Source organism: Ranitomeya variabilis, chromosome 5 (genome assembly GCF_051348905.1).
Source record: "Ranitomeya variabilis isolate aRanVar5 chromosome 5, aRanVar5.hap1, whole genome shotgun sequence".
NCBI lineage: Eukaryota > Metazoa > Chordata > Amphibia > Anura > Dendrobatidae > Ranitomeya > Ranitomeya variabilis.
Window position 1 is genome coordinate 689,748,928 of NC_135236.1, and position 23,000 is coordinate 689,771,927.

Sequence of the window (23,000 nt, forward strand, 5' to 3'; positions counted from 1 at the left end):
AACAGCGGACACCACGTAGAGGAGGAGCAGCAGTCACCTCTACAGCTGGCATTACGTAGAGGAGCCGTCATCACATCCTCTCTACAGCAGACACCACAGAGGAGGAGCGCCCGTCAATCCTGCATCCGGCACTAGGTAGAGGAGCCATCGCCACATCCTCTCTACAGCAGACACCACGTAGAGGAGGAGCGCCCGTCACTCCTGCATCCAGCACTACGTAGAGGAGCCACCGTCACATCCTCTCTACAGCAGACACCACTTAGAGGAGGAGCACCCGTCACCTCTGCATCCGGCACTAGGTAGAGGAGCCGCCACCACATTCTCTCTACAGCAGACACGACGTAGAGGAGGAGCGCCCGTCACTCCTGCATCCGGCACTACGAAGAGGAGCAGTCGTCACATCCTCTATATAGCAGACACCACGTAGAGGAGGAGCGCCCATCACTCCTGCATCTGGCACAACGTAGAGGAGCCGCGGTCACATCCTCTCTACAGCAGACACCACGTAGAGGAGGAGCACCCATCACCTCTACATTTGGCACTACGTAGAGGGGCCGTCATCACATCCTCTCTACAGCAGACACCACATAGAGGAGGAGCACTCGTCACCTCTAATGCAGACACCACGTAGAGGAGGAGCACCCGTCACTCCTGCATCCGGCACTACGTAGAGGAGCCACCGTCACATCCTTTCTACAGCAGACACCACAGAGGAGCACCCGTCACCTCTACAGCTGGCACCACGTAGAGGAGCCACCGCCAAATCCTCTCTACAGCAGACACCACGTAGAGGAGCGCCCGTCACCTCTACATTCGGCACTACGTAGAGGAGCCGCCGTCACATGCGCTCTACAGCAGACACCACGCAGAGGAGCAGCGCCCGTCACTCCTGCATCCGGCACTACGTAGAGGAGCCACCGTCACATCCTTTCTACAGCAGACACCACAGAGGAGGAGCACCCGTCACCTCTACAGCTGGCACCACGTAGAGGAGCCACCGCCACATCCTCTCTACAGCAGACACCACGTAGAGGAGGAGCGCCCGTCACCTCTACATTCGGCACTACGTAAAGGAGCCGCCGTCACATGCGCTCTACAGCAGACACCACGCAGAGGAGCAGCGCCCGTCACTCCTGCATCCGGCACTACGTAGAGGAGCCGTCATCACATCCGCTCTACAGCAGACACCACATAGAGGAGGAGCATCCGGCACTACGTAGAGGAGCCGTCGTCACATGCGCTCTACAGCAGACACCACGCAGAGGAGGAGCATCCGGCACTACGTAGAGGAGCCGTCGTCACATCCTCTCTACAGCAGACACCACGTAGAGGAGGAGCACCCGTCACCTCTGCATCCGGCACTAGGTAGAGGAGCCGCCGTCACATCCGCTCTACAGCAGACACCACGTAGAGGAGGAGCGCCCGTCACCTCTACATTTGGCACTACGTAGAGGAGCCGTGGTCACATGCTCTCAACAGCGGACACCACGTAGAGGAGCAGCAGCAGTCACCTCTACAGCTGGCACTACGTAGAGGAGCCGTCATCACATCCTCTCTACAGCAGACACCAGAGGAGGAGCGCCCGTCAATCCTGCATCCGGCACTAGGTAGAGGAGCCATCGCCACATCCTCTCTACAGCAGACACCACGTAGAGGAGGAGCGCCCGTCACCTCTGCATCCGGCACTAGGTAGAGGAGCCGCCACCACATTCTCTCTACAGCAGACACCACGTAGAGGAGGAGCGCCCGTCACTCCTGCATCCGGCACTACGTAGAGGAGCCGCCGTCACATCCGCTCTACAGCAGACACCACGTAGAGGAGGAGCGCCCGTCACTCCTGCATCCGGCACTACGAAGAGGAGCCGTCGTCACATCCTCTCTATAGCAGACACCACGTAGAGGAGGAGCGCCCATCACTCCTGCATCTGGCACTACGTAGAGGAGCCGCCGTCACATCCTCTCTATAGCAGACACCACGTAGAGGAGGAGCACTCGTCACCTCTACAGCAGACACCACGTAGAGGAGGAGCACCCGTCACTCCTGCATCCGGCACCACGTAGAGGAGCCACCGCCACATCCTCTCTACAGCAGACACCACGTAGAGGAGGAGCGCCCGTCACCTCTACATTCGGCACTACGTAAAGGAGCCGCCTTCACATGCGCTCTACAGCAGACACCACGCAGAGGAGCAGCGCCCGTCACTCCTGCATCCGGCACTACGTAGAGAGGCCGTCATCACATCCTCTCTACAGCAGACACCACATAGAGGAGGAGCACCCGTCACTCCTGCATCCGGCACTACGTAGAGGAGCCGCCGTCACATGCGCTCTACAGCAGACACCACGCAGAGGAGGAGCATCCGGCACTACGTAGAGGAGCCGTCGTCACATCCGCTCTACAGCAGACACCACGTAGAGGAGGAGCGCCTGTCTCTCCTGCATCCGGCACTACGTAGAGGAGCCACCGCCACATCCGCTCTACAGCAGACACCACGTAGAGGAGGAGCGCCCATCACTCCTGCATCCGGCACCACGTAGAGGAGCCACCGCCACATCCTCTCTACAGCAGACACCATGTAGAGGAGCGTCTGGCACTACGTAGAGGAGCCGTCACATCCTCTCTACAGCAGACACCACATAGAGGAGCGCCCGTCACCTCTACAGCTCGGAGCGATACCAGACTTGCGGTGGATACCGCTTCTCCCTCGTTCTCTCCAGCCCTCTCCGACTTGTTCGGCTGGTTATAGCCCTCTATCTACAGGATTTCCTGTTCATCCCCAATTTTTTGATGCAATATCTTGTTCTCTTAAGGGCTTACACTATAGACCCTTCTCCGCTTAGTTATAGAGCACACTGATGAAGGTCCTTGCAGACCGAAACGTTTAATACAATACATACAGTATTCACAATGTTCAAACACATTGTTACATCAGACTCGCTAGAGTGTGCCAAGTATATCCTATACTCTCTCTACAGCTGGCACCACAAACAGGAGGAGCGTTTGTCATCTCTCTACAGCTGGCACCACATACAGGAGGAGCGGTCGTCATCTCTCTACAGCTGCCACCACATACAGGAGGAGCGGTCGTCATCTCCTCTCTACAGCTGGCACCACAAACAGGAGGAGCGTTCGTCATCTCTCTACAGCTGGCACCACATACAGGAGGAGCGGTCGTCATCTCTCTACAGCTGGCACCACATACAGGAGGAGCGGTCGTCATCTCCTCTCTACAGCTGCCACCACATACAGGAGGAGCGGTCGTCATCTCCTCTCTACAGCTGCCACCACATACAGGAGGAGCGGTCGTCATCTCCTCTCTACAGCTGCCACCACATACAGGAGGAGCGGTCGTCATCTCCTCTCTACAGCTGGCACCACATACAGGAGGAGCAGTCGTCATCTCTCTACAGCTGCCACCACATACAGGAGGAGCGGTCGTCATCTCCTCTCTACAGCTGCCACCACATACAGGAGGAGCGGTCGTCATCTCCTCTCTACAGCTGCCACCACGTAGAGGAGGAGCGCCCATCACTCCTGCATCCGGCACTACGTAGAGGAGCCGCCGTCACATCCGCTCTACAGCAGACACCACGTAGAGGAGGAGCGCCCGTCACTCCTGCATCCGGCACTACGTAGAGGAGCCGCCGTCACATCCTCTCTACAGCAGACACCACGTAGAGGAGGAGCGACCGTCACCTCTACATTCGGCACTACGTAGAGGAGCCGTCGTCACATCTTCTCTACAGCAGACACCACGTAGAGGAGGAGCGCCCGTCACCTCCACATTCGGAACTATGTAGAGGAGCCGTCGTCACATCCTCTCTATAGCAGACACCACGTAGAGGAGGAGCGCCCATCACCTCTACATTTGGCACTACGTAGAGGAGCCGTGGTCACATGCTCTCAACAGCGGACACCACGTAGAGGAGAAGCAGCAGTCACCTCTACAGCTGGCATTACGTAGAGGAGCCGTCATCACATCCTCTCTACAGCAGACACCACAGAGGAGGAGCGCCCCTCAATCCTGCATCCGGCACTAGGTAGAGGAGCCATCGCCACATCCTCTCTACAGCAGACACCACGTAGAGGAGGAGCGCCCGTCACTCCTGCATCCAGCACTACGTAGAGGAGCCACCGTCACATCCTCTCTACAGCAGACACCACTTAGAGGAGGAGCACCCGTCACCTCTGCATCCGGCACTAGGTAGAGGAGCCGCCACCACATTCTCTCTACAGCAGACACGACGTAGAGGAGGAGCGCCCGTCACTCCTGCATCCGGCACTACGTAGAGGAGCCGCCGTCACATCCTCTCTACAGCAGACACCATGTAGAGGAGGAGCGCCCGTCACCTCTACATTCGGCACTACGTAGAGGAGCCGTCGTCACATCTTCTCTACAGCAGACACCACGTAGAGGAGGAGCGCCCGTCACTCCTGCATCCGGCACTACGTAGAAGAGCAGTTGTCACAACCTCTCTACAGCAGACACCACGTAGAGGAGGAGCGCCCGTCACTCCTGCATCCGGCACTACGAAGAGGAGCCGTCGTCACATCCTCTATATAGCAGACACGACGTAGAGGAGGAGCGCCCATCACTCCTGCATCTGGCACAACGTAGAGGAGCCGCCGTCACATCCTCTCTACAGCAGACACCACATAGAGGAGGAGCACTCGTCACCTCTAATGCAGACACCACGTAGAGGAGGAGCGGTCGTCATCTCCTCTCTACAGCTGGCACCACATACAGGAGGAGCGGTCGTCATCTCCTCTCTACAGCTGCCACCACATACAGGAGGAGCGGTCGTCATCTCTCTACAGCTGCCACCACATACAGGAGGAGCGGTCGTCATCTCTCTACAGCTGGCACCACATACAGGAGGAGCGGTCGTCATCTCTCTACAGCTGGCACCACATACAGGAGGAGCGGTCGTCATCTCCTCTACAGCTGGCACCACATACAGGAGGAGCGGTCGTCATCTCCTCTCTACAGCTGGCACCACATACAGGAGGAGCGGTCGTCATCTCCTCTCTACAGCTGGCACCACATACAGGAGGAGCGGTCGTCATCTCCTCTCTACAGCTAGCACCACATACAGGAGGAGCGGTCGTCATCTTCTCTCTACAGCTGCCACCACATACAGGAGGAGCGGTCGTCATCTCTCTACAGCTGCCACCACATACAGGAGGAGCGGTCATCATCTCCTCTCTACAGCTGCCACCACATACAGGAGGAGCGGTCGTCATCTCCTCTCTACAGCTGGCACCACATACAGGAGGAGCGGTCGTCATCTCTCTACAGCTGGCACCACATACAGGAGGAGCGGTCGTCATCTCCTCTCTACAGCTGGCACCACATACAGGAGGAGCGGTCGTCATCTCTCTACAGCTGCCACCACATACAGGAGGAGCGGTCGTCATCTCCTCTCTACAGCTGGCACCACATACAGGAGGAGCAGTCGTCATCTCCTCTCTACAGCTGCCACCACATACAGGAGGAGCGGTCGTCATCTCCTCTCTACAGCTGGCACCACATACAGGAGGAGCGGTCGTCATCTCCTCTCTACAGCTAGCACCACATACAGGAGGAGCGGTCGTCATCTCCTCTCTACAGCTGCCACCACATACAGGAGGAGCGGTCGTCATCTCCTCTCTACAGCTAGCACCACATACAGGAGGAGCGGTCGTCATCTTCTCTCTACAGCTGCCACCACATACAGGAGGAGCGGTCGTCATCTCTCTACAGCTGGCACCACATACAGGAGGAGCGGTCGTCATCTCCTCTCTACAGCTGGCACCACATACAGGAGGAGGACATCACCTCTTCTGTGGGGCACCACGATTAGCAGTCGCTGTCTTCTGTCGGCACATTTGTACCTGGAGGTGTGATAGAGAGCGATGGTTCTCCCGTATGTGATGAGCAGAGTCTCTCCATCCGGTACATACTCCATGCTGCTGACGGACAGGTTAAAGTTCAGGGTTTTCACTTCGGCCATGCTGGCTCTATCCCACAGACTAAAAACAAAAGAGCAAAGTGTTAGGGTAAATGCAGAAGACATCTTCCAGGCGATTCTACCTAAAGAAAAACAGACATGCAGAGCATCGCAACAGCAACTTGCTGGGAACTCCTTCCATGTTTTTAAGCTTCTCTTAACCTCTTTAGGCTTCCAAAGCTGCGGAGCGGTGACATGAAGTGACATCTCTTCTGGCAGCTCCTAAGCCTGTCCCTAATAACACACACGACACTGGTGGCAAAAGACGGCAAACATGGCTCCAGAATGCACGGCCCAAAAATATCTGGCGCCGCCACTTTCTAGCAACATTCTATAGTGAGCAGACACGTCCTCAGGGGGAGTCCGCAAGGATCCATTAAATATAGTAAAAGGCGGTATCGTCCCCTTCCAGCTCCAGCAGCAGTGTCCGACCTGTCCAGAAGCTTCAGCCGATGATTGACTGCAGCGGTGCTGTGACTTGTGAAGGGGAGCGGGAAGGTGACTGTGCCAAGGTTTATTACTTTTAATCAATCCATGAGAAGATAATTACTTCTCTGTCAATCACTACAAACAGATTTTCATCTAAGGACACAATGAAAATAATCCGCTGTCAGCCCCCAGAACTAACTGCTCCCCCTCACATGCCGCCATCTCTACAGACAGTGGCACCTGAGGAGATGATCCCAGCACACGGGCCGCTGAGTCTGTGCCCGGCTGTACCGTACAATGACAGCTGGTAGCAGGAAAGGGATGACTCCAAATCCAGCATTAGATCCACAGCCTGGCGGCTTCCGCACCATCTGACGGGTCTCACTATGTACCGATTCATCCACTACAAGTCACAGCAATCCCAGGAAAATCCAGAAAGGAGGCAGATGACCGTCGAAGAACCCAGGAGAGGGAAGCGAGACTGACTACATGGGAGAGGTGCAGGCGATGGCGCAGGGCGGTGATACCTAGAGATCTGTCACCTCTGCAAGTCGCCTGCTCACTGCCAAGTCCGCGTCCAGGGAATACTGGGGAGAGACATTGCAGTGAGGGACAAGCAGCTGTAGATAGAGGAGCAGCGGTGCAGCAAACATTGGAGCCATCCAGCAGATTCCAACCAGCAGAAGCCGGCGGCTGGTAAGGAGAAAGCCAAGAACAGGGAGACGACCCAAGAGGGGGGAGAAGGAGGCGACGACCCCAGAGGGGGGAGAAGGAGGCGACGACCCAAGAGGGGGGGAGAAGGAGGCGACGACCCAAGAGGGGGGGAGAAGGAGGCGACGACCCAAGAGGGGGGAGAAGGAGGCGACGACCCAAGAGGGGGGAGAAGGAGGCGACGACCCAAGAGGGGGGAGAAGGAGGCGACGACCCAAGAGGGGGGAGAAGGAGGCGACGACCCAAGAGGGGGGAGAAGGAGGCGACGACCCAAGAGGGGGGAGAAGGAGGCGACGACCCAAGAGGGGGGAGAAGGAGGCGACGACGACCCAAGAGGGGGGAGAAGGAGGCGACGACGACCCAAGAGGGGGGAGAAGGAGGCGACGACGACCCAAGAGGGGGGAGAAGGAGGCGACGACGACCCAAGAGGGGGGAGAAGGAGGCGACGACGACCCAAGAGGGGGGAGAAGGAGGAGGAGACGACGACCCAAGAGGGGGGAGAAGGAGGCGACGACCCAAGAGGGGGGAGAAGGAGGCGACGACCCCAGAGGGGGGAGAAGGAGGCGACGACCCAAGAGGGGGAGAAGGAGGCGACGACCCAAGAGGGGGGAGAAGGAGGCGACGACCCAAGAGGGGGGAGAAGGAGGCGACGACCCAAGAGGGGGGAGAAGGAGGCGACGACCCAAGAGGGGGGAGAAGGAGGCGACGACCCAAGAGGGGGGAGAAGGAGGCGACGACCCAAGAGGGGGGAGAAGGAGGCGACGACCCAAGAGGGGGGAGAAGGAGGCGACGACCCAAGAGGGGGGAGAAGGAGGCGACGACGACCCAAGAGGGGGGAGAAGGAGGCGACGACGACCCAAGAGGGGGGAGAAGGAGGCGACGACGACCCAAGAGGGGGGAGAAGGAGGCGACGACGACCCAAGAGGGGGGAGAAGGAGGCGACGACGACCCAAGAGGGGGGAGAAGGAGGCGACGACCACCCAAGAGGGGGGAGAAGGAGGCGACGACCCAAGAGGGGGGAGGAGGCGACGACCCAAGAGGGGGGAGAAGGAGGCGGCGACGACCCAAGAGGGGGGAGGAGGAGGAGGCGACGACCCAAGAGGGGGGAGGAGGAGGAGGCGACGACCCAAGAGGGAGGAGGAGGAGGAGGCGACGACCCAAGAGGGAGGAGGAGGCGACGACCCAAGAGGGAGGAGGAGGCGACGACCCAAGAGGGAGGAGGAGGCGACGACCCAAGAGGGGGGAGAAGGAGGAGGCGACGACGACCCAAGAGGGGGAAGGCGGAGGAGGAGGCGACGACCCAAGAGGGAGGAGGAGGCGACGACCCAAGAGGGGGGAGAAGGAGGAGGCGACGACGACCCAAGAGGGGGGAGAAGGAGGAGGAGACGGCGACGACCCAAGAGGGGGGAGAAGGAGGAGGCGACGACGACCCAAGAGGGGGGAGAAGGAGGAGGAGACGACGACCCAAGAGGGGGGAGGAGGCGACGACCCAAGAGGGGGGAGAAGGAGGAGGCGACGACGACCCAAGAGGGGGAAGGCGGAGGAGGAGGCGACGACGACCCAAGAGGGGGAAGGCGGAGGAGGAGACGACGACCCAAGAGGGGGGAGAAGGAGGAGGCGACGACCCAAGAGGGGGGAGAAGGAGGAGGAGGCGACGACGACCCAAGAGGGAGGAGAAGGAGGAGGAGGCGACGACGACCCAAGAGGGAGGAGGAGACGACGACCCAAGAGGGGGGAGAAGAGGGAGGAGGAGACGACGACCCAAGAGGGGGGAGAAGGAGGAGGCGACGACCCAAGAGGGGGGAGAAGGAGGAGACGACGACCCAAGAGGGGGGAGGAGGAGGAGGAGGCGACGACGACCCAAGAGGGGGGAGGAGGAGGAGGCGACGACGACCCAAGAGGGGGGAGGAGGAGGAGGCGACGACGACGACGACCCAAGAGGGGGGAGGAGGAGGAAACGACGACGACCCAAGAGGGGGAGGGGGGAGAAGGAGGAGACGACCCAAGAGGGGGGGGGAGAAAAGGAGGAGACGACCCAAGAGGGGGGGGGGGGGGAGAAGGAGGAGACGACCCAAGAGGGGGGGGGGGGGGGAGAAGGAGGAGACGACCTAAGAGGGGGGGGGGGGGGAGAAGGAGAAGACGACCCAAGAGGGGGGGGGGGGAGAAGGAGGAGACGACCCAAGAGGGGGGGGGGGGAGAAGGAGGAGACGACCCAAGAGGGGGGGGGGGGGAGAAGGAGGAGACGACCCAAGAGGGGGGGGGGGGGGAGAAGGAGGAGACGACCCAAGAGGGGGGAGAAGGAGGAGATGACCCAAGAGGGGGGAGAAGGAGGAGGTGTCGACGACCCAAGAGGGGGGAGAAGGAGGAAAAGACGACGACCCAAGAGGGGGGGGGGGGGGAGAAGGAGGAAAAGACGACGACCCAAGAGGGGGGGGGGGGGGGAGAAGGAGGAAAAGACGACGACCCAAGAGGGGGGGGGGGGGGGAGAAGGAGGAGACGACCCAAGGGGGGGGGGGGGAGAAGGAGAAGACGACCCAAGAGGGGGGGGCGGAGAAGGAGGAGACGACCCAAGAGGGGGGGGGGGGAGAAGGAGGAGACGACCCAAGAGGGGGGGGGGGGAGAAGGAGGAGACGACCCAAGAGGGGGGGGGGGAGAAGGAGGAGACGACCCAAGAGGGGGGGGGGGGAGAAGGAGGAGACGACCCAAGAGGGGGGGGGGGGAGAAGGAGAAGACGACCCAAGAGGGGGAGGGGGGGGGAGAGGGAGGAGACGACCCAAGGGGGGGGGGGAGAAGGAGGAGACGACCCAAGAGGGGGGAGAAGGAGGAGACGACCCAAGAGGGGGGAGAAGGAGGAGGAGGAGAGGACCCAAGAGGGGGAGGAGATGACAAGAGGGGGGAGGAGCCGACAAGAGGGGGAGGAGCCGACAAGAGGGGGGAGGAGCCGACAAGAGGAGGGAGAAGGAGAAGACGCAAGAAGGGGAGGAGAAGGAGGAGACAACCCAAGAGGGGGGGGAGGAGGAGGAAATAATACAAGACGGAGGCGGTGAGGAAATAGAATCACCGGCTAGCCAGTACGTGCACTGCATTCAGATCTTCATCCAATTTCTAAAGCCGTCTGACTACGGATCGTCTACTGTTAGCACAGTGACACTATTGATCCTCTACTGCAGGGGTGGTGAATCTTTTTTTCTGCCAAGGGCCATTTGGATATTTATACCATCCTTCAGGGGACGTACAAACTCCACCCACAAAGTATATCCCAACTCTGGCACTGGTTTCAGGACATAACCTTTCATTGCATGCCCTTCAGTGTTCAGTAGTGAACACTGCGTGTGTGTGCCAACAGAGCAAGAAGAAATTAATGAGCTGGTGGTAATCTAAATACAGCTCCTTGCCCAAGAATGCGGTCCCTGAGAATCTGCTCGGGGCCTGATAAAAGGTCATCGATGGCCGTAAATGGCCCTGGAGTCTGAGGTTCCCCACCCCTGTTCTACTGTGAGAGCAGTGACACTATGGAAATCTCTGCCACATGAGGTAATGGTTGATTCACTACAGAGGCCGGACGCCTTTTTTGATATTACAGGTTGTGGGCGCTGATTCTTTGATGGACGCTGATTCGGGGATGTGATGATAATGTATAATATGATTTTTAGTTTTCCCTGTTCGGAAACATACTGTGGGCTCTGACCCCCTTCTCTCTGTGTTTGCTTGCTGAGATGTGTGTGTGTGGATCCCAAATCCCTCAAGGCCCCGACCACAAGAATTTTTATTGCGCCTGTAGCACAAATCTCCCTCCAGGAACAGCTGAAACTGGTCTAGTCTCTCTCAAATGACATGAGGTTCTTTGTTCTATTATAATAAGATATTGGGCCACCGATTTGGGCTACAAAAATAAGGAATATATATTGCTAGCTTCCATCGGTAGATCTATCAAACACTGTAAGCGCAAGCAGCTAAACACAAAGAGCACAAAGTGCGGATTTCTCCGGAACCGTGTGGAATAACTAGGACGAATTTGGTATCATTAGAAAGCCAATTTTAAAATAGGATGAATGATGGGTGTGCTGCGATTCTGACATGTTCTTAAGCTAAGATATGAGAATTACAAGTATTGTTGGTAAAAAACTGTACATCTGAGGAGAGGTGAGGGCGATGGTAACCCAAACCCCTTTAGTGATGTCACAAGCCTGCAGTTATAAGTTGCTGCACTCGACCCAGCCTTCATTCTTGCCTGGGACTTCAATACAGACAGCCTCCCTGATGCATTGGGACATTTGCGGCTCCGCCTACCAGCATGGTGTGCCTGAAATGATCTAAGCAAATGCGAGTTTATCTTCCTTTAATCCATGTTTATTTTATAATTGCTTTGTACAAACTTTGTCTCGTATTGTAACATCTTTATATGCCTTTTATAAATACTGCCTGATCTTTTATGGAGTAAAACTTATAAAGTACTAGTTTCGTTCTCCTGCTCTAAAACGTACCCCAAGTCTTCTGAAGTAAAATTGCGCTACTGGTTTGGGTTGGCTTCGGACCCTTTTAATCGGAGCTGGTGGCAGCATACTTGTTCTGTGCATTTAGGAGTCGTTGTAGCGACGGCAGCGTTGATAATTTTGTTCCTGCCTGAGCGGGAGTAGTTATATCACCGTCGCTGCAGCGTGCCCAATAGCCAGTACATAGCAGGCAGCCTTTCTGGTGACTAAGTACCCTAGGTGCAGTACCTAGACTGACCTGAGGTTAAGGGGGGCGCCAGAGAGCTGCAAGTTCCCAACCGGAACTGGAAAGCGGGATATACATAAATCCCTGCAGTTCGTGATATACTTGTTTGTGTTTGCATCATATTGTAGCAGTGGAGGGATACCTAAGAGAAGCCCCCCTGCACATGTGATAGCCGTGTGCTGGCCAAAGGTCACCCCCGATTCGTGACATTTTGGTGACCGTCACGATGGAAATCGTGACATATTGGTGGCAGCGGTGTGAATCGTGACAGGGGAATTGGTATAATCGCTGTATGTGGAGTCAAGAGAGAATCTTCCCCGAATATGGAGCAGTTAGTGTTGGCCACATGGGGGTTTTTGCTTCTTAAGGTACCGTCACACTAAACGATATCGCTAGCGATCCGTGACGTTGCAGCGTCCTGGCTAGCGATATCGTTTAGTTTGACACGCAGCAGCGATCAGGATCCTGCTGTGATGTCGCTGGTCGCTGAATAAAGTCCAGAACTTTATTTGGTCGTCCGATCGCCGTGTATCGTTGTGTTTGACAGCAAAAGCAACGATACCAGCGATGTTTTACACTGGTAACCAGGGTAAACATCGGGTTACTAAGTGCAGGGCCGCGCTTAGTAACCCGATGTTTACCCTGGTTACCAGCGTAAAAGTAAAAAAAAACAAACAGTACATGCTCACCCAGCGTCTGCTTCCTGCTCTGACTGAGATCCGGCCCGAAAGTGAAAGTGAAAGCACAGCGGTGACGTCACCGCTGTGCTGTTAGGGCTGGAGCTCAGTCAGTGTCAGGAAGCAGACGCTGGGAGACGCGCAGGTGAGCATGTACTGTTTGTTTTTTTTACTTTTGCGCTGGTAACCAGGGTAAACATCGGGTTACTAAGCGCGGCCCTGCGCTTAGCAACCCGATGTTTACCCTGGTTACCCGGGGACCTCTGCATCGTTGGTCGCTGGAGAGCGGTCTGTGTGACAGCTCTCCAGCGATCAAACAGCGACGCTGCAGCGATCGGCATCGTTGTCGCTATCGCTGCAGCGTCGCTTAATGTGACGGTACCCTTAACACATTCGGATATAGATGTTGATGAGGGCAAGTACTCGTTACTGGAGTGTGCGTGGGTCAGCTGCTGATAATCTATGGAGAGCTGCCGGGACAGAGATAATCTATGGAGAGATGCCGGTCGGGCGCCAGGGTCAGCTGCTGATAAACATCTATGGAGAGATGCCAGGAGGGCACAAGGGTCAGCTGCTGATAAACATCTATGGAGAGCTGCCGGGAGGGCACCAGGGTCAACTGGTGATAAACATCTATGGAGAGATGCCGGGAGGGCACCAGGGTCAGCTGCTGATAAACATCTATGGAGAGATGAAGGGAGGGCACCAGGGTCAGCTGCTGATAAACATCTATGGAGAGATGCTGGGAGGGCACCAGGGTCAGCTGCTGATAAACATCTATGGAGAGATGCTGGGAGGGCACCAGGGTCTGTTGCTGGTAAACATCTATGGAGAGATGCCGGTCGGGCGCCAGGGTCAGCTGGTGACAAGCAGCAGGCACACATGCCACTTCTTACTTACACTTTATAAGCTGTCGACCCCCACTTGTATTGCAGCGCTTCCCTGACCAACACTCCTAGCGACGGACAGGTCTGGCTACGCGCTCCTCACCAGGCGCAGTAGGTGGAGCCTCATCATATGACCTGCGTTACTCACCGCACAGTCTTATCGTCGGCTGCAGAGATGATCTGTCTGTCGTCATTGTACCACAATGCCTTCTTGATGGCTGATGTGTGACCCCCGATCTGCTCTGGATCTACAAGAGAGAAGCGTGAAATTTACCAGGAGGCACCACCACTACAGCCGCGCGAAACAAATCCCCAGCCGAAACACACAAATCTAGTAATGGGCGAACCGCTGGATGTTCGGGTCTGGACAGTTAAAAAAATTCAGTTTGAGTACCAGAACAGTGCCCGAACCCCAATCATATGAATGGGGGCCCGAACATCCAGTGTTTGCCACGCTGTCATGACTGTGTGGCACAATGCTCGCCAGTAAGATCATTGCCACCGGCTGATGTGAGCATTAATCAGCTGGCGCCAGCGCTATAAAAAAAAAAAAGTGTGGGTTCCTTTGTATTTTTGATAATAAACCAGGCAAAATTGACAGTTGGGGGCTGCAACCCTCAGCTGTCAGCTTTATCAAGGCTGGTTAAAAAAAGGACATAGGGTCCCCACCATGGATATAGCACCCCCCACGCTATAAATAGCCAGCAGCCTCCCCAGAAAGCAGCGCTTTGACGGCTCTTCCCACTTTCCCTGGGGCAGAGGCAGGTGGGGTTCAGGTCACCTTTGTATTTAGATAATTTAAATAAATGGCTTGGAGACCCCTCTGTTCTTGATAATCAGCTATGATAAGGCTGGCATCTGAGGGTTGCAGCCCACAGCTGTCAGTTTTGCCTGGCTGGTTATCAAAAATACAGGGGAAATCACGTAATTTATTTACTTCACTTACAGCGCAGGCACCAGCTAATGAATACACCCATCAGCGGCAGAAGTTGTAGGCTGATGGGAGTACTAGTCCCAGGGCCACTATCAGGGCTTTACTGCCCTTACTGCTGTATGGGGCACAGTGAGCTGAAGTACAGAGGGGGCACGGTCCAAGTCCGGGTCCCGCCTCTTATGCTTCTACTCGCCAGGCTCCATAGTACACTAAAGTGCAGTGCCGCGAAGACGCGAGGGAGGGGACTGCCCATGAGGACGCGAGGGAGGGGACTGCCCATGAGGACGCGAGGGAGGGGACTGCCCATGAGGACGCGAGGGAGGGGACTGCCCATGAGGACGCGAGGGAGGGGACTGCCCATGAGGACGCGAGGGAGGGGACTGCCCATGAGGACGCGAGGGAGGGGACTGCCCATGAGGACGCGAGGGAGGGGACTGCCCATGAGGACGCGAGGGAGGGGACTGCCCATGAGGACGCGAGGGAGGGGACTGCCCATGAGGACGCGAGGGAGGGGACTGCCCATGAGGACGCGAGGGAGGGGACGGAGGACTGCAAATGATGAAGCGAGGGAGGGGACGGGGGACTGCACTTGATGAACGGAGGGGGGCGGCGGCACATGATGATCGGAGGCGGTATGACGGCACATGATGATCGAAGGAGGGCTGCATGTGATGAAGTGAGTGAGGGAGGGGGGACTGCAAATGATGAAATGAGGGAGGGGAAGACATGGCAAGCATCACCACTATGGAGGGACCGATTAGTAAACGATCGTAGACCCCAATAATGAATAAGGGACATGGATATCAGTGTCGCTTGCTGCATAAGGCATCTAGACAATGGAAAGCTCTCTTTTGGCACCCCCGTACACTTGAAATATTGGCTTAACCGAGCGTTGAGGAAAGCAAATAACGATGAATTGGAGATGGGGGGAGAGTAAATGTATTGAATGTGGGGGAGAGAAGTTGAAAATGAATTACAGGGTGGGGATGGGAGAGAGAAGACATGACAATGAATTGGGGCAGAAGCAGCATGTAACTATAATGAATCGGGGAAGCGGGAGGCACATGGTGGGGGCTATTGAGGATGCAGTGACTGGTATTTCATTACGGGAAAGTACAGGTGATAATTTATATATTTATTAGGTGGGGGAAAGCAGCTATCTATAGTTGGTGGGGGTGCAGTGGTGGGTTATAATTTATATTTGGAATGGTGGATGGCATAACTAATTGTATATTAATAGTGGGTGCACATACAGTACAGACCAAAAGTTTGGACACACCTCATTTAAAGATTTTTCTGTATTTTCATGACTATGAAAATTGTACATTCACACTGAAGGCATCAAAACTATGAATTATCACATGTGGAATTATATACGTAACAAAAAAGTGTGAAACAACTGAAATTATGTCTTATATTCTAGGTTCTTCACAGTAGCCACCTTTTGCTTTGATGACTGCTTTGCACACTCTTGGCATTCTCTTGATGAGCTTCAAGAGGTAGTCACCGGGAATGGTTTTCACTTCACAGGTGTGCCCTGTCAGGTTTAATAAGTGGGATTTCTTGCCTTATAAATGGGGTTGGGACCATCAGTTGTGTTGTGCCGAAGTCTGGTGGATACACAGCTGATAGTCCTCCTGAATAGACTGTTAGAATTTGTATTATGGCAAGAAAAAAGCAGCTAAGAAAAGAAAAACGAGTGGTCATCTTTACTTTAAGAAATGAAGGTCAGTCAGTCCGAAAAATTGGGAAAACTTTGAAAGTGTCCCCAAGTGCAGTTGCAAAAACCATCAATCGCTACAAAGAAACTGGCTCACATGAGGACCGCCCCAGGAAAGGAAGACCAAGAGTCACCTCTGCTTCTGAGGATAAGTTTATCCAAGTCACCAGCCTCAGAAATCGCAGGTTAAGAGCAGCTCAGATTAGAGACCAGGTCAATGCCACACAGAGTTCTAGCAGCAGACACATCTCTACAACAACTGTTAAGAGGAGACTTTGTGCAGCAGGCCTTCATGGTAAAATAGCTGCTAGGAAACCACTGCTAAGGACAGGCAACAAGCAGAAGAGACTTGTTTGGGCTAAAGAACACAAGGAATGGACATTAGAACAGTGGAAATCTGTGCTTTGGTCTGAGGAGTCCAAATTTGAGATCTTTGGTTCCAACCACTGTGTCCTTGTGCGACTCAGAAAAGGTGAACGGATGGACTCTACATGCCTGGTTCCCACCGTGAAGCATGGAGGAGGTGGTGTGATGGTGTGGGGGTGCTCTGCTGGTGACACTGTTGGGGATTTATTCAAAATTGAAGGCATACTGAACCAGCATGGCTACCACAGCATCTTGCAGTGGCACGCTATTCCGTCCGGTTTGCGTTTAGTTGGACCATCATTTATTTTTCCACAGGACAATGACCCCAAACACATCTCCAGGCTGTGTAAGGGCTATTTACCAAGAAGGAGAGTGATGGGGTGCTACGCCAGATGACCTGGCCTCCACACTCACCAGACCTGAACCCAATCGAGATGGTTTGGGGTGAGCTGGACCGCAGAATGAAGGCAAAAGGGCCAACAAGTGCTAAGCATCTCTGGGAACTCCTTCAAGATTGTTGGAAGACCATTCCCAGTGACTACCTCTAGAAGCTCATCAAGAGAATGCCAAGAGTGTGCAAAGCAGTCATCAAAGCAAAAGGTGGCTACTTTGAAGAACCTAGAATATAAGACATAATTTCAGTTGTTTCACACTTTTTGTTAAGTATATAATTCCACATGTGTTAATTCATAGTTTTGATGCCTTCGGTGTGAATGGACAATTTTCATAGTCATGAAAATACAGAAAAATCTTTAAATGAGAAGGTGTGTCCAAACTTTTGGTCTGTACTGTATGTATTCAGCAGTGTAGTGTAGAAAAAAAATGGAAAAAGTGTGTGTGTGTGTGGGATGTGCTCTGGAAGCAGTGCTCTATGTAACTATGTATTATTTTATGTAGAGACGAGTCCTGGCTGGAAGAAGTGATGGTGGTCTGCGCTGGATGAAGGACTTCAACTACAGACATCACTGGTGAGCCAGTGTGTCACCTGTACACTATACACTATATACAGAGCTCCTGTGTATAATGTCATTGGTGATCACTGTATTACATGTATACTATGTACAGAGCTCCTGTGTATAAGGTCACTGGTGATCTCTGTATTACATGTATACTATATACAGAGCTCCTGTGTATAAGGTCACCGGTGATCCCTGAATTACCTGTACACTATACACTATATACAGAGCTCCAGTGTATGACAACACTGGTGATCACTGTATTACCTGTACACCAACACTATATACAGAGCGTCTGTGTAAAATGTAACTGATCCATGTATTACCTGTACACTATATACAGAGCTCCTATGTATAATGTCACTGGTGTTTACTATTAGTCTGGGATCACACTTGCGAATGTAATGCGAGTCTCTCACATCAATCCCCTGCACAGCCACTGGCACTAGGGACCGGAGCGTTCAACTGCATGTATTTCTATGCAGTTGAACACTCCGGTCCTGAGACTTGTGCGAGTTTCTCGCATCACACTAGCAAGCATGACCCTGGCCTTACCTGTACCCTATATACAGAGCTCCTGTGTATAATGTCCCCAGTGATCTCTGTATTTTCTGTACACTACAATGACCCAACGTCACACTGACCGGAGCACCGCCGCTGAGGCGCAGCGTCACACTGACCAGACACCGCACCACAGGCAGCACCATACGTACCAGCCTCTGGTTTGCTCAGGTCGTAGATACGCAGAAGCTTGTCTTGGCCTCCTGTTAGCAGGTGATTACTGTCCTGAAAAATGAGGATGATGGGTCACTAGCATGACATCAAACAGGGAGACGGACGGGGTACAGGGGCTTCCTCAGGACTACCCTTGCCACTTAATTCTTTCTGTACAATGTGGTGAGCTGATCCACCTTTTCTTTAGTGGCCAACCAATGGCTTGTCATCTTCAAGAGTAAGAAACTTCGATCCCTCCACTCCTCCCTCACCGTGAACCGACAGAGGTTCTCTCAGCTGCCCCCCACCCACCTGCAGGGTCTCGACCAGCAATGAAGGGGTCACACCCACAGGTGACCCTGCAGCTTTTCCCACCGCCCCGCTTGTCCTCTCCGGACAGCCGCCACCCTTGTCCTCTCAATGACCGCCACCCCTCGTCCCTCCATACAGCCGCCCCTCTCTTCCCCGCCCTCTCTGGACAGCTGTCCCCGTCCTCATGCACCCTCACCCCTGACTTGCCCCCCACCTGTCTGCAGCGTCACGCCCAGCAATGAAGGGGTCAGACCCGCAGGTGACACTGCAGCCTTACCGGCCTGCTGCCCCTCTCCAGACAGCTGCCCCCCTTGTCCCCGTCCTCATGCACCGTGACCCCTGACTTGCCCCCCACTTATCTGCAGCATCACAACGTGATCCTGCCTCATGAGGGTGAAGAGCACATGTTCTCACTAGCTCGTCCTCCTCTGGTCCACGGTCACTTGCACGCTGACCCTTCAAGACTATGCATGCTGGGAGTTGTAGTACAGGAGTTGGAGATCAACAGGCCCTTCTGATTTTGGGTGCTGCCTTTCTTGACAATAGAGTGTAGGCGGCCATGTTGGATTTAGAGGCTGCCCTTCCTCCGCCCCTGCACTCACCTGAGTGAAGTCCACGCTCTTCACTATGTGCTTATGCGCCAGTGTGATGATTTCGTCCCCCGTCACCGCGTCCCACACCTTACTGGAGAGAGAAACATTGCGGTCACTGACTGCAGCAACACAGGCTCCACCAAATGCCATTGTTTTCTGTTATTAGCCACTGAGCCGCTACTTACGCTGTGAAGTCGGCCGCCCCCGTGGCGGCTTTGGTTGCATCCTTATTGAGAGTGGCCCCCCACACTGCCCCCTTGTGGCCAAGAAATGTTCCAATCCAGTCACCAGTGTCGCCCTGGCGCAGCATCGGCTTTCCATCTGTGAAGAGGCCGGTACACGGGTGAGAGATGGAGGAGGGGCCGTTGGCGAGGACGGCAGAAGCTGGGAAAGAAAGGGGATTGGCGGGCCGGAGAGGACGAAGGGAGGTGGCTGCAAAGGACGAGGGGAGAGGACCGGCCGTGATGGTGATGAGAGAGGTCGGCAGGCCGGAGAGGACAAAGAGAGGGAGCTGCAAAGGACAAGGGGAGAGGACCGCGGCCGGCCGGAGAGGACGAAGGGAGGTGGCTGCAAAGGACGAGGGGAGAGGACCGGCCGCGATGATGATGAGAGGGGGGCGGCCGGCCGGAGAGGATGAAGAGAGGGAGCTGCAAAGGACAAGGTGAGAGGACCGGCCGCGATGGTGATGAGAGGGGGGCGGCCGGCCTGAGAGGACAAAGAGAGGGAGCTGCAAAGTACAAGGGGAGAGGACCGCGGCCGGCTGGTGAGGACGAAGAGAGGGAGCTGCAAAGGACACGGGGAGAGGACCGGCCTCGATGGTGATGAGAGGGGGGCGGCCGGCGAGGACAAAGAGGGAGCTGCAAAGGACAAGGGGAGAGGACCACGGCCGGCGACGACGAAGAGAGGATGATGATGAGAGGGGGGCGGCCGGCCGGAGAGGATGAAGAGAGGGAGCTGCAAAGGACAAGTTGAGAGGACTGGCCGCAATGGTGATGAGAGGGGGGCGGCAGGCCGGAGAGGACAAAGAGGGAGCTGCAAAGGACAAGGGGAGAGGACTGCGGCCAGCCGGCAAAGACAAAGAGAGTGAGCTGCAAAGGACAAGGTGAGAGGACCGGCCGCGATAGTGATGAGAGGGGGGCGGCCGTCGAGGACGAAGAGAGGGAGCTGCAAAGGACAAGTTGAGAGGACTGGCCGCAATGGTGATGAGAGGGGGGCGGCAGGCCGGAGAGGACAAAGAGGGAGCTGCAAAGGACAAGGGGAGAGGACTGCGGCCAGCCGGCAAGGACAAAGAGTGAGCTGCAAAGGACACGGTGAGAGGACCGGCCGCGATAGTGATGAGAGGGGGGCAGCCGTCGAGGACGAAGAGAGGGAGCTGCAAAGGACAAGGGGAGAGGACCGCAGCCGGCCAGCGAGGACAAAGAGAGGGAGCTGCAAAGGACAAGGGGAGAGGACCGCGGCCGGCCGGAGAGGACAAAGAGAGGGACCTGCAAAGGAAAGGGGAGAGGACCGGCCGCAATAGTGATGAGAGGGGGCGGCAGGCCGGAGAGGACAAAGAGAGAGAGCTGCAAAGGACAAGGGGGGCAGCAGGCCGGAGAGGACGAAGGGAGGTGGCTGCAAAGGACAAGAAGAGAGGACCGGCCGCGATGGTGATGAGAGGGGGGCTGGCCGGAGAGGACGAAGGGAGGTGGCTGCAAAGGACAAGGGGAGAGGGCTGGCCGCGGTGGTGATGAGAGGGGGGCAGCAGGCCGGAGAGGACGAAGGGAGGTGGCTGCAAAGGACAAGGGGAGAGGACCGGCCGCGATGGTGATGAGAGGGGGGGGGGGTTGGACGGAGAGGACGAAGGGAGGTGGCTGCAAAGGACAAGGGGAGAGGACCGCGGCCAGCCAAGGAGGATGAAGAGAGGGAGCTGCAAAGGACAAGGGGAGAGGACCGTCCGCGATGGTAATGAGAAGGGGGGCAGGACGGAGAGAACAAGGAGAAGGGGAGCAAGACGGAGGGGAGAAAGGGGGCAAGACGGAGGGAACAAGGAGAAGGGGGGCTGGACAGAGGGAACAAGGAGAAGGGGGGCTGGACGGAGGGAACAAGGTGGGGGGATGCAGGCCAAAGAGGACAAAAATGAGAAAAAAGTCGGCAGAGGGCCGGAGAGGATGAGAGAGCAGGATGGTGATGAGACAGGTGTCGGATGGAGGGAACATGGGATGGGGGGCTGCAAAGGACAAGGGGAGGGGAACAGCCAGGATGGTGGGGAGAGGGGGCGGGGCAGGCTGGAGGCCAGATAAGAAGGGGGTGGGTTGGAGAGCCGAAGACGATGCTCCCTCTCCAACTCGCTCTGTAATTCGCTGATATGTGATGCAGTAACGGGTCGTCACGTCAGTAATGACTTCCAGGAAAATGACAGGCACATAGCAATACGCAGCTGTGTCACGGTTCACGGGGAGGATACATTTATCATCCCCCACCACACCCACCAATTTGTCATTAATCGAGGTTGTTTGGTTGCCCCTGGTTCTTTCTGAATGGGATTTATCTATATCCCACTTATGGTTTGGAACTTGCAGCTCTCTAGCGCCCCCCTTACCCTCAGGTCAGACATGGTACTGCACCTAGGATAATTAGTCGCCAGAAAGGCTGCCTTACTTTGTACTTGTTTATGGGCACACTGCAGAGAGGGCAATATATCTAATCCCACTCAGGCAGGAACAATAATTATCAACACCGCCAGTCGCTACAAAGACTCCCACACGCACAGGACAAATACGCTGCCACCAGCTCAGTTTTCTTAATTATTAACGGGTCCGGACCCAGATTAGTAGCGTAATTCAATTCAGAGGACGTGACAGTACGTTATAGAGCAAGGAGAGACAAGCTAGTAATTTTATATATTTTACTCCAAAAAAGGTAGGCAGTGTTTACAGAAATATAAAAAGATAATATAAAGACGACAAGTAACGCATGTACAGAACAATTACAAATAAAGGGTTAAAGCTGAAAAAAAGCATTTTGTTGTGCCATCTTATCTCAGGGCTGACCGTGTGCTGTGGAGGAGGGGACACATCTAGATGCATAGCATGCATCTTTAAAGCAGCTAGACCCCGGACAAAAACATGTGAAGACTGCTGCTTCACTCACTTATTTCCAAGCCTAAAACCAAGGCACTCCCCCTCTGGTGACCTCACTTAGAGGCTGACGTCCCCTTTTCTGAGAGTTATGGCAACCATTTTTTATACCTAGCTCGCTGTATGAACCTCGTATACAAACAACACTAGGATCAGGAGGTACACCACGTTGGGGGAATTCTTTTAAGTGTAAACACGGCGTAGTTACACGACCCGCTTACGGAGAAACCCGCTCCTTGCACTCGTTGGGTTTAGCTTCTAGCGATTTCAGGGGGATATACAGGTCCTTCTCAAAAAATTAGCATATAGTGTTAAATTTCATTATTTACCATAATGTAATGATTACAATTAAACTTTCATATATTATAGATTCATTATCCACCAACTGAAATTTGTCAGGTCTTTTATTGTTTTAATACTGATGATTTTGGCATACAACTCCTGATAACCCAAAAAACCTGTCTCAATAAATTAGCATATCAAGAAAAGGTTCTCTAAACGACCTATTACCCTAATCTTCTGAATCAACTAATTAACTCTAAACACATGCAAAAGATACCTGAGGCTTTTAAAAACTCCCTGCCTGGTTCATTACTCAAAACCCCCATCATGGGTAAGACTAGCGACCTGACAGATGTCAAGAAGGCCATCATTGACACCCTCAAGCAAGAGGGTAAGACCCAGAAAGAAATTTCTCAACAAATAGGCTGTTCCCAGAGTGCTGTATCAAGGCACCTCAATGGTAAGTCTGTTGGAAGGAAACAATGTGGCAGAAAACGCTGTACAACGAGAAGAGGTGACCGGACCCTGAGGAAGATTGTGGAGAAGGACCGATTCCAGACCTTGGGGAACCTGAGGAAGCAGTGGACTGAGTC

At 54.8% G+C, this 23,000-nt stretch overlaps 1 protein-coding gene across 1 annotated transcript in view; it reads right to left on the reverse strand.

Annotated features, from left to right (window-relative positions):
* STRAP (serine/threonine kinase receptor associated protein) overlaps positions 1–23,000 on the reverse strand; it is a 48,965-nt gene that overhangs the window by 3,332 nt on the left and 22,633 nt on the right. The window contains exons 2-6 of the mRNA XM_077267277.1: positions 19,195–19,330; positions 19,019–19,100; positions 18,104–18,176; positions 13,563–13,662; positions 5,876–6,013 (exon numbers count right to left, since the gene is read on the reverse strand). Coding sequence (XP_077123392.1) covers positions 5,876–6,013; positions 13,563–13,662; positions 18,104–18,176; positions 19,019–19,100; positions 19,195–19,330 — 529 coding nt within the window. The remainder of the gene's footprint in view (positions 1–5,875; positions 6,014–13,562; positions 13,663–18,103; positions 18,177–19,018; positions 19,101–19,194; positions 19,331–23,000) is intronic.